Below are 13024 nucleotides of genomic sequence, written 5' to 3' on the forward strand. Positions count from 1 at the left end.
CACTCTAAGAACTTTAAGCAAAGCAGCATTTAATGCAGGGAATTCTGTGCTCACAAAGTCCTCGGGAGAGTTAAAATACGGGTCTTCAGAACAGAGCGAACTGCCGCACCAGACAAACAGCTCCTCAGCACAGCCTGGAGCCTCACCTGCAAGCCAGGGTCAGGGAGCCTCTGCAGCCTGCACCACCATTGCCTCTAGCTCCTCATCCACCCCTCGCCCTCCAGGACCCAGAGGCTGGGCACTGGTCTGCTGCAGAGAACTGCTTCCTCTCCTCGGCATTGCGTGTCAGCAGAACGCAGCCCAAGCAGCAGGAAGGAGGCCCCCCTCCCTTCCGCCTTATAAATCTGCCTCTGGTGCATGTAATGGATGGGACCAACTCTGCAGTCAGAACCCCCGCTGCGAGGGAGTGCTGGAAATGTAGTTTTTAACTTTCCAGCTTCTGCAGGATAGCAAGGCACATTAGGAAGAGGGGGGAATGGATGCTAAAGGCCATTGACTAGACCCAACGTGCCATCTGATAGGTGCATTAAGAAAGCTGGCACACTGCCTGGCACATAGAAATCTTTCAGTAGATATTAGCGGTTAATGTTATTGGGCCAGGGGCATCAAAGCAGCAGCCACAGCAGTAGCTGCAGCAGGCGTGTGGCGCTGTCCCTGGTGCTGAGCGCCCTTCTGCTGCTCCCAGATGCTGGCTGGCTGGCTGGCTGGCTGCCTTATCATTGTAGTGGGCTGGATGGCAAGGTGGAACCCTAGTCCACTCATCCTATTCTGGGGCTTCAGGGGCATCTGAGGGGGCTGTTTGGAGCTTCTGAAGGAAGTCTGACCTCAGTCCTAGGAATAAGATAGCAAAGGCAACATTCAACATTTGTGGTACTCCTCGTTTACAGAAATGTCTCCATATATCTTCTCCTTTAACTCTCACAGCCACCCTCGTGTAGGCAGGATGGACATAATCATATCCATTTTATAGAAGAGAAAACTGAGCAGCAGCAGGTTAATGTGCAGTTAATCAACAATAGATCCAGATTTACACCCAATCTCCTGATCCCAAATCAAATGTTCCCTCTACTCCAAGCTGTGAGCTGGAGAGCAAGACTTGCTCCTGAGTGTAGCCCTGGATAAAGGATTACCTGTCTTTCTTTGAGGCCTACAACATGCTGGTCATTGTGGGAGGACCACAGTGACAAGGGACCTGCCATCAAGGAGTCCACAGATTTGCTGGGGAACTGGCTGTTTGTGTGCCTGCAAAATTGAGAGAATAGTGCCAGGCAGTGGTAGCAAAGGCCAACTGTGTAAAGAGGGTGGGGACCAGGCACACACTGGGCTGCTCAGCGGAGGAAGGTTTCGGGGAATAGGATTTGAGCTGGGCCCAGGGGCTGTAAAGGCTGAGGAGACAAAGGTTCCAGCCTAGCCCAAGAGGAAGTGTCTCAAGCTCAGTCAGGGCAGTGCCAGTAGCCCTGAGACATGAGGACAGGACAGAGGGCAGGCGTGGTGCCCCGTGAAGAAGAGGCCATGCCAGTGACCTCTGGCACAGGGAGAAATGCAAGAGTTTTCGGATTCAAGTGAAGAGAGGGTGTGGCCTCTGTAGGTCTCCAGACAGATTTCCTCAGACTCAGCGGGGCGTGGGGGAGGGGAGAGCTCCTGAGAGGAGGCTATAAGGGCAGGTCTCATGAGTGCCCTGTTGCACCATGGTTTAAAGCAGCAGTCGCCAACTGGTGGTCCATGAGGTCCGAAAGTGGCGACCACTGGTTTAAAGGACACTGAGCTACCATCCTTTACCCCCAAATCTCTTTATTCTCCCTCCTTATTTAGGGGGAGTTAGAACACATTTTGGATGTTCAAGAACTCCTTATTCAGATGCCGGTAGCCCTCACAATGTTAAGCTGGTGTTTCTCTATGTTGGCTGTACATAAGAATTGACTGGAGATTTTCATTTAGAGTCTGGAGTTGGGTGTGAGTATCTGGATCTACTAAACACCTTCCAGCTCATTCCAGTACCCTACCCCACACTGAGGACTCACTGATCCAAGCCCAAGAGCACTGAATGGGAAGCCATAAATCCATATTCTGATCCTAAATCCACCACTTACCCCAGCCTTAGGAGAATCTCAGCCTACTGGCAACCCAGTTTCTGCAAACCCGGTTTAAGTTGGGCAAACCATTCTTTGGTGTGAAGATAGGAGGAGATTGGGGCCCCAGGGCAATTTAGAGCGAGGAAGGGCTTACTGACATTTAGGAGAAGCTGCAGGGCCAGCTGGCATGGTGGCCACCTGGCATGGTGGGCGGGAAGGACATTAACCGGAACCCTCATTACAGTGACACTCCCTTCCTCCAAAGGACCTGCGAACCTGGGCCACCAAGCTGCTGTCCTGGAAAGGGGTCTGGGGTGGCCGATCTGAGAGCAGTGGGCATGGAAGCGGATGTGAGGAGCATCCCAGAGCAGAAGGGGAGCTGGGAGGGGGTGCCCACGGCCAGGAACTCCAGTTTGTGTTCTCAAGGTCCAGAACCATGGGAAATAACCTTTGCTGTGGTTAACAAAAAGGTGATGAATTATTGAAGAGACTGAGAAGGTCATGTGGCAGCGGGGGGTGGGGAGTGGGTGGATGCAGGTGCTCTGGCTTTGTGAACTCTGGGGGGACAGGGTTAGGGGAGGAGGTGGGTGTGCCCTCCCATTTGCTCTCCAAGCACAGCAAGAGCAGAGGCAGCAGTCCCCTACCGGCTGCAGTTTGTGGGGTCCTGGATGATTCTTCCCATACTCCACATCTTTCCTCCGCTGGTTCCAGAGCAGAGGAGGTGGAAGGATACTAGGGATGGTCCCGTCTGGGCTGATATTGAACACACACAGTTCTCAAGGACAGTGCAGAGGGCTTTATAGGAATTATTTTATTTCATGTTTACAATGACCTGTGAGGCAGTACTGTTATTATCCCCACTTTCCAGAGGTGGACACTGAGGCTCAGGAGGTCTGATGGTCCATGATCACACAGCGCTAGCAAGAATGGATCTGGGATTTAACCCAGTCGGTCTGTTCCAGAGGGCCCACATCTCCCTGACATCCTGAACAGCCTCCCTGAGCTCTGATGTGAATGAAATTCACCGCCAAAGAGAGGCGTTCCCTGATGCCCACCTCTTTACACCCCCACCCCCACCACACCCCCACAACAGGCAGATCGGTGCCTCTGCTCCATGTTCCTTTAACCGACTCAGATTTCAAGCTTCGTTCTTTCCAGTGTGGTGCTTTGATCACCAGAAAGCTTCGTGTCTCTCTTCTTCACACTCAAAAGCTAACTTTCCTTCCAGAAGGGAAGAAGGTTCAGGCATGGTTTAGGGGCGAAGAGAAAAGGTGGGGTGCTCTACTAGATTTCCATGGCAACAGTCTCCCTCATTACTGTCTCCACTTGCGGCTTGAGGAGGGTGGTAAGATGGGGGTGAGCCCTCTTCTCTCTTCTCCTTCCTCCCTCCCCTTCAGGCTGGGTGGCCAGGGGAGTGGAAGCCTGTGCCCGACCCAGCCTGCTGGATGGACTCCACCACTCCAAGCTCAGACGCTGGGACCTTGTAATGGGGGGGCTCCGGGCAGAACAGCAACCCGGGCCAGACCTGCCAACAGCAACCCTCCTCCCAAATCCCAAAGGCTGTGAACCCCACAAAGAGGACCTCATGTTTATACCTCCAGGGTCTATCCAAGGCCTGGCAAGAGCAGCTACTCGGTGAATTCTTGTTAAGGGATAAATGAGCAAAGGAAAGAACAACCCCGTGAGCCATCCCCACGCTGGCCCCGAGTCTTCATTTCCATTTTCCTACCATGCCACGCTCAGTCTCCCCCCTGGGCTCTGCCAGGCCGGTGCCCTCTACCCACACTTCCCCACTGCACCGTGCTGGTTCTGGCACCTGCTCCCGGCTCCCCCTGGAGGTCACTTCCTTGCAGAAGGCTCCTCTGACTTCTCCCATGGCTCCCTTTACCCCAGCTATTGGCTAGGGGGGCAGGTGGTAGCCTTTGCCTGCCCACTTGCATGTCTCCTCAGCCTCACAGCCTCATGTGGGTGGGAACCAGCCTTCCAGGCCCCCAGAGCCTGGCATGATGCCTGGCTTGGGGTAGGTACTCAACCCTTCTTTGTGGAAGGAAGGAAAGGAGAAAGGGATGAAAGGGGGAGGAGGAGGAGAGGGAGGGATGCTTTTGGAATGGGAGAGGATGAGGGAGTGGGAGTTGAGTGGAAAAGAGCAGCATCCGGAATGCAACCCTCCTTCTCGGAGCCAGATGGGTGCCCAGAGCTCTTCAGCCCAGGACCCCTCCCCCTGCATAGTATTAAGCAAATAATAACAACAGTCCCAAGTCCTTACGGTTGTATAGCAGTTCACCAAGTGCTCTCACATCCTGGGCCTGGGTCCAGTCCCACACACAGACCCGAGACAGGCGCATAAGCCACTGGCCTTGTTTTAAAGGTGAGGATTCAACAAATGGAGCTGGGACCATTGGATAGCCGCATGGCAAAGGGTGAACTTGGACTCTGATCTCACATGATACGTAAAAATTAACTCAAAATGGGTCATAGACTTCAACGTAAGAGCTAACATTATAGGATTTTTTAAAACTTATCTTTATTTTTGAAAGTATTACAAACATCCCTCCTTCTCTCCCCATTCACCCCGCTCCTGTCCCCCCCCCCCCAAATTATAATATTTTAAGGAGCAAAATCTTTAAGACCTTGAGTCAGGCAAAGATTTCTTAGATATGTTACCAAATCTATGGTCCACAAAAGAAAATTGGATGAATTGGACTGTGTCAAAATTCAAAATCTTGACGCTTCCAAAGACACTGTGATGAAAATGAACAGACTGGGAAAGACTATTTGTAAAACACGCGTGTGATAAAGGACGAGCTTCCAGAGCATAGAGATGAGGAAAGGGGCCCTGAGGGATGTCGCTGCCAGAGAAGAGGCCTGGGTAACTAAGTCTCCTGCTCTCCCCACTGTATTTGTTCCTTTGCAGCAGCCGGGTAGCTGAGTGGAGCCTCCAGGCCTGAGTTGGACCCTCATTGGAGAACTGACCCAGGTAAGAATTCTCACCAAGGCCTTCAGACCCGCCAGATTCACCTCCCTCCCGCTTTCCCCATCTGCTTCCTCAGCGCGGGCTCCCCCTAGTGGCAACCAGCAGAACTGTAGCTTCTGCCGCAGGTGACCGTAAGCTGGATGGATGCCTATCGCATCCACCAAGAGACCCCAGAAATGCCATCCCTGCGACTCCGACCCTCTGGCAGAAGGCTGCTAAAACGTACCATGTTCCATGTAAACTACTATAAGTTTACATTTTACTAACTGTGTTCGTGTAAACGGGTTAAGCAGTGACCTGGTTGTAATAAAACAGTGGGCAGCCTAGGCAGAAGGAGAGGGGAGCAGAAAGTAGGGAAAGGTAAGATAAGCAAGAGGCTCCCTGCTCCTGTTAGAGGCTGATATGGAGGGGAGGAGGGTGACTTTTGTGCTCTTTTTCCTTTTTCTCACTGTGCCCTTTCTTCCCTATTTTTGTGAGTTAGCACAGTAAGTCCAGACTCCCAGGCTACCGCCCATCTCCTGCATGCCAGGCCTTCACCTTTATTCCCTCTCCATCCCCACCTCCTAACTCGCCCTGGCTCCTGAAACCATTCCACTCTGTCCCCTGGAGCTCTGTGTCCGCTTTTCATTTTACACACACCCACGTGGCACTCCCTGTGTTCCAGGCATTGGAACACTCCCCATCCAACCTATCAGCGCTCCTTGTTGGCTTCACCTTCAGAATAGCTCCAACACCTGACCACATCTCACTGCCTCTCCTGCTTCCATCCTGGTCCAAGCTGCCATTACCTTCTGCCTGGATCACTACAATCCCCTCGAACGGACCTCTCTGCTTCTACTTCTCTGCTTGCCCCCCACCCTTTTATTCCCAAGACAAGGATCAAAGTAAACCTGTTGCCCTAGCCAGTGGTCGGCAAACTGTGGCTCGCGAGCCGCGGTTTGCCGCTCTGTTGACTAATGAGTTTGCCGACCACTGCCCTAGCCGGTTTGCCTCAGTGGATAGAGCGTCGGCCGGTGGACTGGAGGGTCGTGAGTTCGATTCTGGTCAAGGGCACGTACCTCAGTTGCAGGCTCAATCCCCGGCCCTGGTTGGTCAGGGCACATGCAGGAGGCAACCAATCAATGTGTCTCTCTCACATTGATGTTTCTCTGTCTCTCCCTCCCTTCCACACTCTCTTTAAAAAAATCAATAGAAAAAATATCCTCAGGTGAGAGAAAAAAGTGAATTTGTTAATACATAACTCATTTCATGTCACTCCCTGGCTCACCCCCCGCCCCCGCCCCATCTGTGCCCTTCGTTCTCCCCTGTCCAGCCACCTGGGCTATTTGCTGTTCCTCAGCACCCCAGGCAACATTGGCTCTGTCCCCTGTAGCTGCATGGTTTGCTCGCTCTCTTCAAGTCTTTGCTCAAATGTCATCCTCTCCATGTGGCCTTCCCCAATTACACACTTTCCAATTCTAACCTCACCCTCACCCCTGCACTGCTTCTTCCCACCAGAATCCCATGAGGGAGGGATTTTATTTGTCTTGTTCACTGATAATCACCAGCATTAGTCTGGCACAAGGCAGTTTGTTCACTAAATATTTGTTGAATGAATGAATGAATGAATGAATGAGCCTACTTTTCTTGAATGAAAATGAAGAGTGAGATGAGGTCTGGAGCCCAAACAAATGATCTGTTAAAATCAGGACAACTTTGCAGATAAGCCCAAGCAGCTATCAGTGGCCTCCAGTTTTTACCCATGCTTTCCACTCCTATCCATGCCTGAAGAACACGGATCCAGTGACCGTGTTCACTGGATTGGCAGGTGCTGATCTCCCGGATTCAAGGTCAACATTAGACAGTGACATTTACTGAGCCCATTCTTACCTAATTTAGTCTTTGGAGCTATTGCCTCTTCTAGGAACTGGATCTGAGACTTGTAGGATGTTAGAGGTGAACACCAGGGAGCCCTGTCTGCGTGGGTGTCCCGTGAATGCAGTGGCTTCATTCTCTGAACCTCATATTTCCACTCAGATCCGATCCACCTTTATGAAGTTTGATCATTTATATCCAAGAAAAGCTTTGCAAAGGTAGAATTAAGAAGACCATTGAGATGTGCATTTCACAATTATTTTTGTAAAGGGATCAAGTGGTGCACAATGTACACGCTCCCCGGCGAGCTGGGATACTCTGCCATCGAGGCCCCGGGTTCGAGGAGGTTGTTCTCTTACAGGGTGGGACTGCGTGCCATCTCAGGGCAACCCCCCTGCCTCCATCAGTTCCAAGCTGGCACTGGGTACTCAGTGCACCTCCCCCAACTCCCCGGCAGGCTCCTGCATCTTGCAAAGAGATTCCTTTATCTGACCTGGACACCCCTCTGTTCCCCAGGATGGCTGCCTCGTCGGGCAACCTGAATGTGGTGGAAAAGGCGAAGAACATGACGGCGACTGACTGCTTTCGCTCTCGGAGCACCGTCCTGCAGGGGCAGCCCTTCGGCGGCATCCCCACCGTGCTGGTCATCAACATCATCTTGTGGGTGGTGAGTCCCGGGCAGGGCTGTGGGCAGACGGGAGGTCTCAGCTGGGGGCGGACAGTCGCACTTTCACAAGTGATGCCACAGGGGCCCTAGCTGTTCAATGGACACCAGCCACAGTGTGGGGACTCCCTGAATGACACTCCCACCCAGGGTGACCCGGGTGGGCCTTACGGAGGAGGGGCTGGAAGAACAGGCTGCCCTCCATGTGCCATTGTCCGGAGGCCCCCTGGCAGTGCCCTGGGGCCTGCCGGCACTCTCCCCTTGCTGATTTCTTCAAGGGGAGTCTTGCTCAATAGTTCTAAACATGCCCCAGCGCCTTCATTCAACGAACTCAGAGCATCCACTCTGCACCCAGAAGCTGCTGGGCACTGCGCTTCCAGAGTTGGAAAGGCGTGCCTCCCCGACAGCTGGCTACCTCCTGGGGGAGTCCCAGGACCTCAGGGCAGGGTCTCAGCAGGGACATGCTGGGGCCGGCCCAGGGGAAGGCATCACCAGCTTCTTGCCCCATCTCTCCCTTCCTGGCCTGTAGCTCGTCGTTTTCATTTACTCCTTCCTCCGGAAAGCCGCGTGGGACTATGGGCGCCTGGGTCTGCTGATCCACAATGACAGGTGAGGAGACGCTGGGGTGATGCCCAGAGCTGGTTGCTCCCTGGAGAACGTGCTCTGACCGTGCCCAAGCAGTCAGCAGGCATCGCGTCGACGGGTGGCATCTCATCCCCCATCCTCTCCCCTGCCCTGCCCTGCCCCTCCCTACACGAAGGTGACTTGGAGGGCAGCCATCTCTGGGCACAAGGCCACTTTTTTCTCAGACTCAGGCTTCCTGGATCCCCACCCCCAGGATGTGTTGGGCACCTGGAAAGAGGGGTGACCACCGTGTGTATCCAAAGCTGTGTGCTCAGCAAACAGCTCAGGTGTGTCTGCTACTGGGCAGGAGGTGACTGCAGCCCTCGGCCCAGGGAGCAGGAGGGAAGCGAGGCAGGCACCTGAGACCTCTCCTCTCCTTCCTGCCTCCCCGATGCTTTTCCTCCGGCAGCCTGGCCTCGCTGATCTACGGGGAGCAGAGTGAGAAGACGTCTCCCTCCGATATTCCCCTGGAGATGGAGCACAAGGACAAGGTGAGTGCTGGGCAGGCCCGGCCGGCGTGGTGGGGGTCCTGGCTCAGCAGCAGCCCTACTGTGTGCAGGAAGGAACATGGTCCTAATTAAGGGCTTTGAAGTCAGCCAGACCCACCCACTTCTGGCAATGTGACCGTGGACACGTTCCTCAGCTTTGCCAAGCCTCAGTTTCCCAATCAGAAAAATGGAGATCGCAGCCGTACCTACCTCCTAGGGTGCCAAGGAAGTAGGAGATGGTTCTAATATTGTAAAGGGGCTTTAGAAACTAATATGTCTACTCTCCCCAAATCCCCAACCCTTCTCGCAGCCCCAATCCTGCCTCAAGCTCCCACTCGGAGCCGAGGACTCACCTCCTTCTTCACATAGAAGATTTGAGATATTAGGCAGGGCCTCCCAATCCACCCGTCCTTCCTTCTCTTTCCTGTCGAATGCCAGTCCCCCACTGGGGCCTATTTGTTCATTCAGCCAGTTGCTGGGAGCGCCTGGTGTGGGGCCAGCCACTGGTCTGGAGGCTGGGCACTGGGCAGTGAGTAACATGGAGCCAGCCTTGCCTCACGGCACTTTCTTCCTGGGTGAGAGGCAGACAGAGGCATACAGGGCAGTGGTACGTGTGTGAAGGAAAAAGGGACAAGGAAGACACTCAACCACGATGGAACGGAGCTGAAGTATCACAGACGGAGTCAGGGTGATGTGGGGCATAAGGTGACATTTGAGCAGGACTGAAATGTAGAGAGGGAGGGAACCGTGAAACCCTCCCTTACCCCCTAAGCCCCCAAAAAGGCCTGTCTCCCCCTGCCCTGCCACAGCCGCCGTGTGTGCCAGTTTCTCACCTCCCATTCACCGCTCAGCTCCCTCGAATGTGGCTTCCACCCCCATCACTCCACAGATGGTTACTCTCCCGCCCTGGTGCCCTGGTCCAGACAGCCCCAAGGTCATCGTGGTCCCCGGCCAGGTGGCCCAGGGGACGTTGCTCAGTCCTCGTCTCATCTCCCAGAGCAGCTGACCCTGTAGCCCAACTTCCCGTCTTGAGCAGGCACTTCTGGTTGCTTCTGTCGACCTCATGCTCTCTGAGTTTTCCTTCTACCTCTCTGTCTGTCCCCCCCACACCGGGAGCTCCCACAGCTGACCCCAGACCCTCTCCTCCTCCCCCTCTCACGGGCAATGTCTTTCTCACTCATGACTTCAGTTGCCACCTCTAAGCCTTCCTCTGGGCTCCTGCCCCATTTATCCAATGGCCTTCAACACATCTCCACATGCCCTGGCCGGTGTGGCTCAGTGGGTGGGGCGTCGTCCCGGGCACCAAAGGTTGTCAGTTTGATTCCCAGTCAAGGGCACATGCCTGGGTTGTGAGCTCGATCCTGGTGGGGGGCATGCAGGAGGCAGCCAACTGATGCTGTCCTCACATTGATGTTTCCCTCTGTGTGTCCTTCTCCATTCCTCTCTCTCTAACAACCAATACATTATTTTAAAAACTATATCCACATGAATATTGTAAAGGCATCTTGTATTTAATATGTCCACACATGCCACGATCTCCCGCCCTGGTTCCCTGGTCTCAGACTCTCCCCACCATCCACCAGCTGCACCTCCTGTGCTCTTGCCCAGGCCCCTGGGCACAACCAGTTCATGACCACGTTGTGTGGCTTTGACCTTCTCGGCTTTGTTTCCCTCCACCTCTGCCCCATCCCCGTGCAGGCCTCTGCCAGTCTCTTGCTTGGGTGACTGCAGTGGCTGTAACTGATCTCTAGGTCCGCACCGGCCCCGGACCCCATCCAGAGTGACCCATGTGAATGGGGACACCCATTCCCCTGCTAAAACTTCAGTGGCTTCCTCATGCTCTTGTGCACCTTGACCTCGTGGTTTGGCCTCTTGCCCACTTATCAGTCTATCTCCTTCCAACTCCTTCACCCCTGGCCTCTGGCCATCTTTTGGATCAGGGGTGGGGAACGTCCAGCCCGTGAAGGTCTGCAGAATCATTTGGTCTGGCCCAGCCAAGGCATTAATTAGGGGTGAGTTAATTCAATGTTTGACCAAAGGTAGTAGGCTGATTTTTAAGTTGATAATTTTGTATGGCCCCCGAATGATGTTATAAGTATCCAAATGGCCCTTGGCAGGAAAAAGGTTCCCCACCCCTGCTTTAGAGCCTCAAAAGTGCCACCTCCCTCCCCTGCTCTTCCCTCTCCACCTCCCCCACTGGCCCTCTCTGAGCCAACATACCCACCCTTGTTAGATTCCAGCTCCCCACCCCATCGAGGTCCAGATCCTTTGCTGTATACTGATGGGGAAAGCACCCCTTTTCTTCAGTGCCCCTAGCGCGGTCTGTAATGATACACCCACCCGCAGCCCAGTGCGGGTGCTTCCCAGTGAGAGCCAGTGCTGGCCTGGGCTAGCTCACTGCTGGCCCAGCGCCAGCCCAGCCCGTGGGGTATTAGGACCTGACACAGCTCTAGCTGTTGGCTCCAATGAGTAAGAGGAACCATATTTCTTCCGTGGTCATCCCTCCAGGAGAGCGGGTCCCTTTACCTGCCAGGATCTCGCGATGGGAACAAGGGCAGTCACACCTGCCTTGCCAGGTGGTTCTCGGGTTTACTTTTAGAAACAACACTTGGGTTGGTTTTTTAATTTTTGTACAGTGACAAAAATCATTTCCTTTTTAAAGTATTAAGAGAAACATCATTATGGCAGCTAAGGGGCAGTCAAAGTGAAGAGAGTAGAAGTTCATTTGACAAGGAGGGAGAGCCCCAGCCTGGGTGACAGGTCTGTGCCGGGCTGACGGGTGTGGGAAGCAAACCGTCTCGCCAGGGTGCCCGAGCCTGTCAGAACAGCGGCATTACCCCGCGTGGCAGAGTGGGGAGGAAGAGGCCACCAAGAGGGGTGCAGTGAACTGGCCACTGTCACTGGGTCTTGCCAGCTAAGCTGGCCCCTGGAAACTTGTGGCCATTTCAAGCATGGCGTGGGGAGAAGACGAGAGGCGGTTCTCGGGCCCAGTGTTCAGCTGTTAAGTTTTCTGAATGCCTCTCAGAGCTACGATGTGTATGTGCATGTGTGTGTATATTTGTATGTGTGTGTATAAGTATGTGTGTATTTGTGTGTTTGTGTGTATGAAAGAGAGAGAAAGAGGGAGGGAGGGAGGGAGAGAGAGAGAGAGAGAGAGAGAGAGAGAGAGAGAGATATGGATCCACACGTACTCACCCATCTGTGTCGAAGTGATTTCCATGGGAACACAGGCCACACTTCTTCCCAGCTCTGCCCTGTGCTGTGTGAACTCCAGGTTACGTATGTACCCTGTGACGTGGTTCCGGGAAGGTGTGCGCATAACCACGAGGGGCTGTCAGCAAACATACTTGTTCCTTAGTGATCACAGCCCTGTCTGCCCAGGGGTGGGCTGTGGAGAGACTCCATGCAGCAAGGAGTGGCCGCAGGACTCAGCCCAACTCCCGTCTAGCTGTTCCCCCCTCCCTGGGGACCTTCCTAGTCGCTGCTGCCTCATCCTGCTATTCCTCATCGTGGCGCTGACTCATCCCTGGGCATCTGACCCTACTTAGTTCCCCAGGACATAGCTGGGAAAATGGTCCCCCCCTGAGGTGCACTCTCCCCGCGTGGACATTCCCACTGTCAATCAACTCAGCACAGGGACAGGAACTTAGAAGGTGGGCCTTATGCGGAAGGGAGCAAGGAACATCCTTCATTCCTTGTTTGCCTGCCCTCATTGTTTCCTTTGGGGACACACCCGCTTCCCAATCTGTGTGGCTCCTGGGACCGGCAGCCAATGGGCCTGCCTGGGTCACTGATGTGCTCCTGACCCAAATGGGGCCAATCGAAAGCTGCAGCCTTTTCCAAGGTTTTGTCAACCCCCTGGGGTCCCAGAAGGAGGGATGCACCAGGGTAACTTACCCAGCTGCCAGATCTGGCAGCTCTTACAGCCCTGGGCCCCAGCCAGCCTCATGCACGCTCTTCCCAAGTGGACTCCCGCTCTAGGCCCTCCCAGCCCCACCCCCAAGGCCGAGGCTACCTTTCTTCACCACCCAGACACTCCAGACAGCCAGAGCCCCAGAGAAAGGCATGCGAGCAGGACCCCCAGATGCAAGAGAAGAAGCCCAGCTCACACGAGTGTTACAACAAAGGCTAATGTGTGGCTTGAGGTGGGGAGGTCCAAAAGAAGGAGCTGCGTCAGGCACAGCTAGATCCAGCAAGTCTAGTGTTGTCACCAGGACCCCTTCTCTAGTCCTCTTCTGAACCGGCTTTTTCTCAGACAAGATCCTGCATGTGGCATCGAAGAGGGCACCAAGCCACTCCAGGCTGCATGGCATTTACCAAAGTGCAGGAACTCAGAGGGAGAGAGACC

At 54.2% G+C, this 13024-nt stretch overlaps 1 protein-coding gene across 1 annotated transcript in view; it reads left to right on the forward strand.

The window, feature by feature from the left end:
• The window catches only part of TMEM63C (transmembrane protein 63C), a 64838-nt gene that overhangs the window by 22375 nt on the left and 29439 nt on the right, over nucleotides 1-13024 (forward strand). The window contains exons 3-6 of the mRNA XM_079769798.1: nucleotides 4987-5049; nucleotides 7417-7567; nucleotides 8094-8173; nucleotides 8598-8679. Of these exons, the coding sequence (XP_079625924.1) occupies nucleotides 7418-7567; nucleotides 8094-8173; nucleotides 8598-8679 (312 nt within the window). The 5' untranslated portion in view covers nucleotides 4987-5049; nucleotide 7417. The remainder of the gene's footprint in view (nucleotides 1-4986; nucleotides 5050-7416; nucleotides 7568-8093; nucleotides 8174-8597; nucleotides 8680-13024) is intronic.

The sequence above is a fragment of the Cnephaeus nilssonii genome, assembly GCF_951640355.1.
Source record: "Cnephaeus nilssonii genome assembly, chromosome: 4".
NCBI classification, from domain to species: Eukaryota; Metazoa; Chordata; class Mammalia; order Chiroptera; family Vespertilionidae; genus Cnephaeus; species Cnephaeus nilssonii.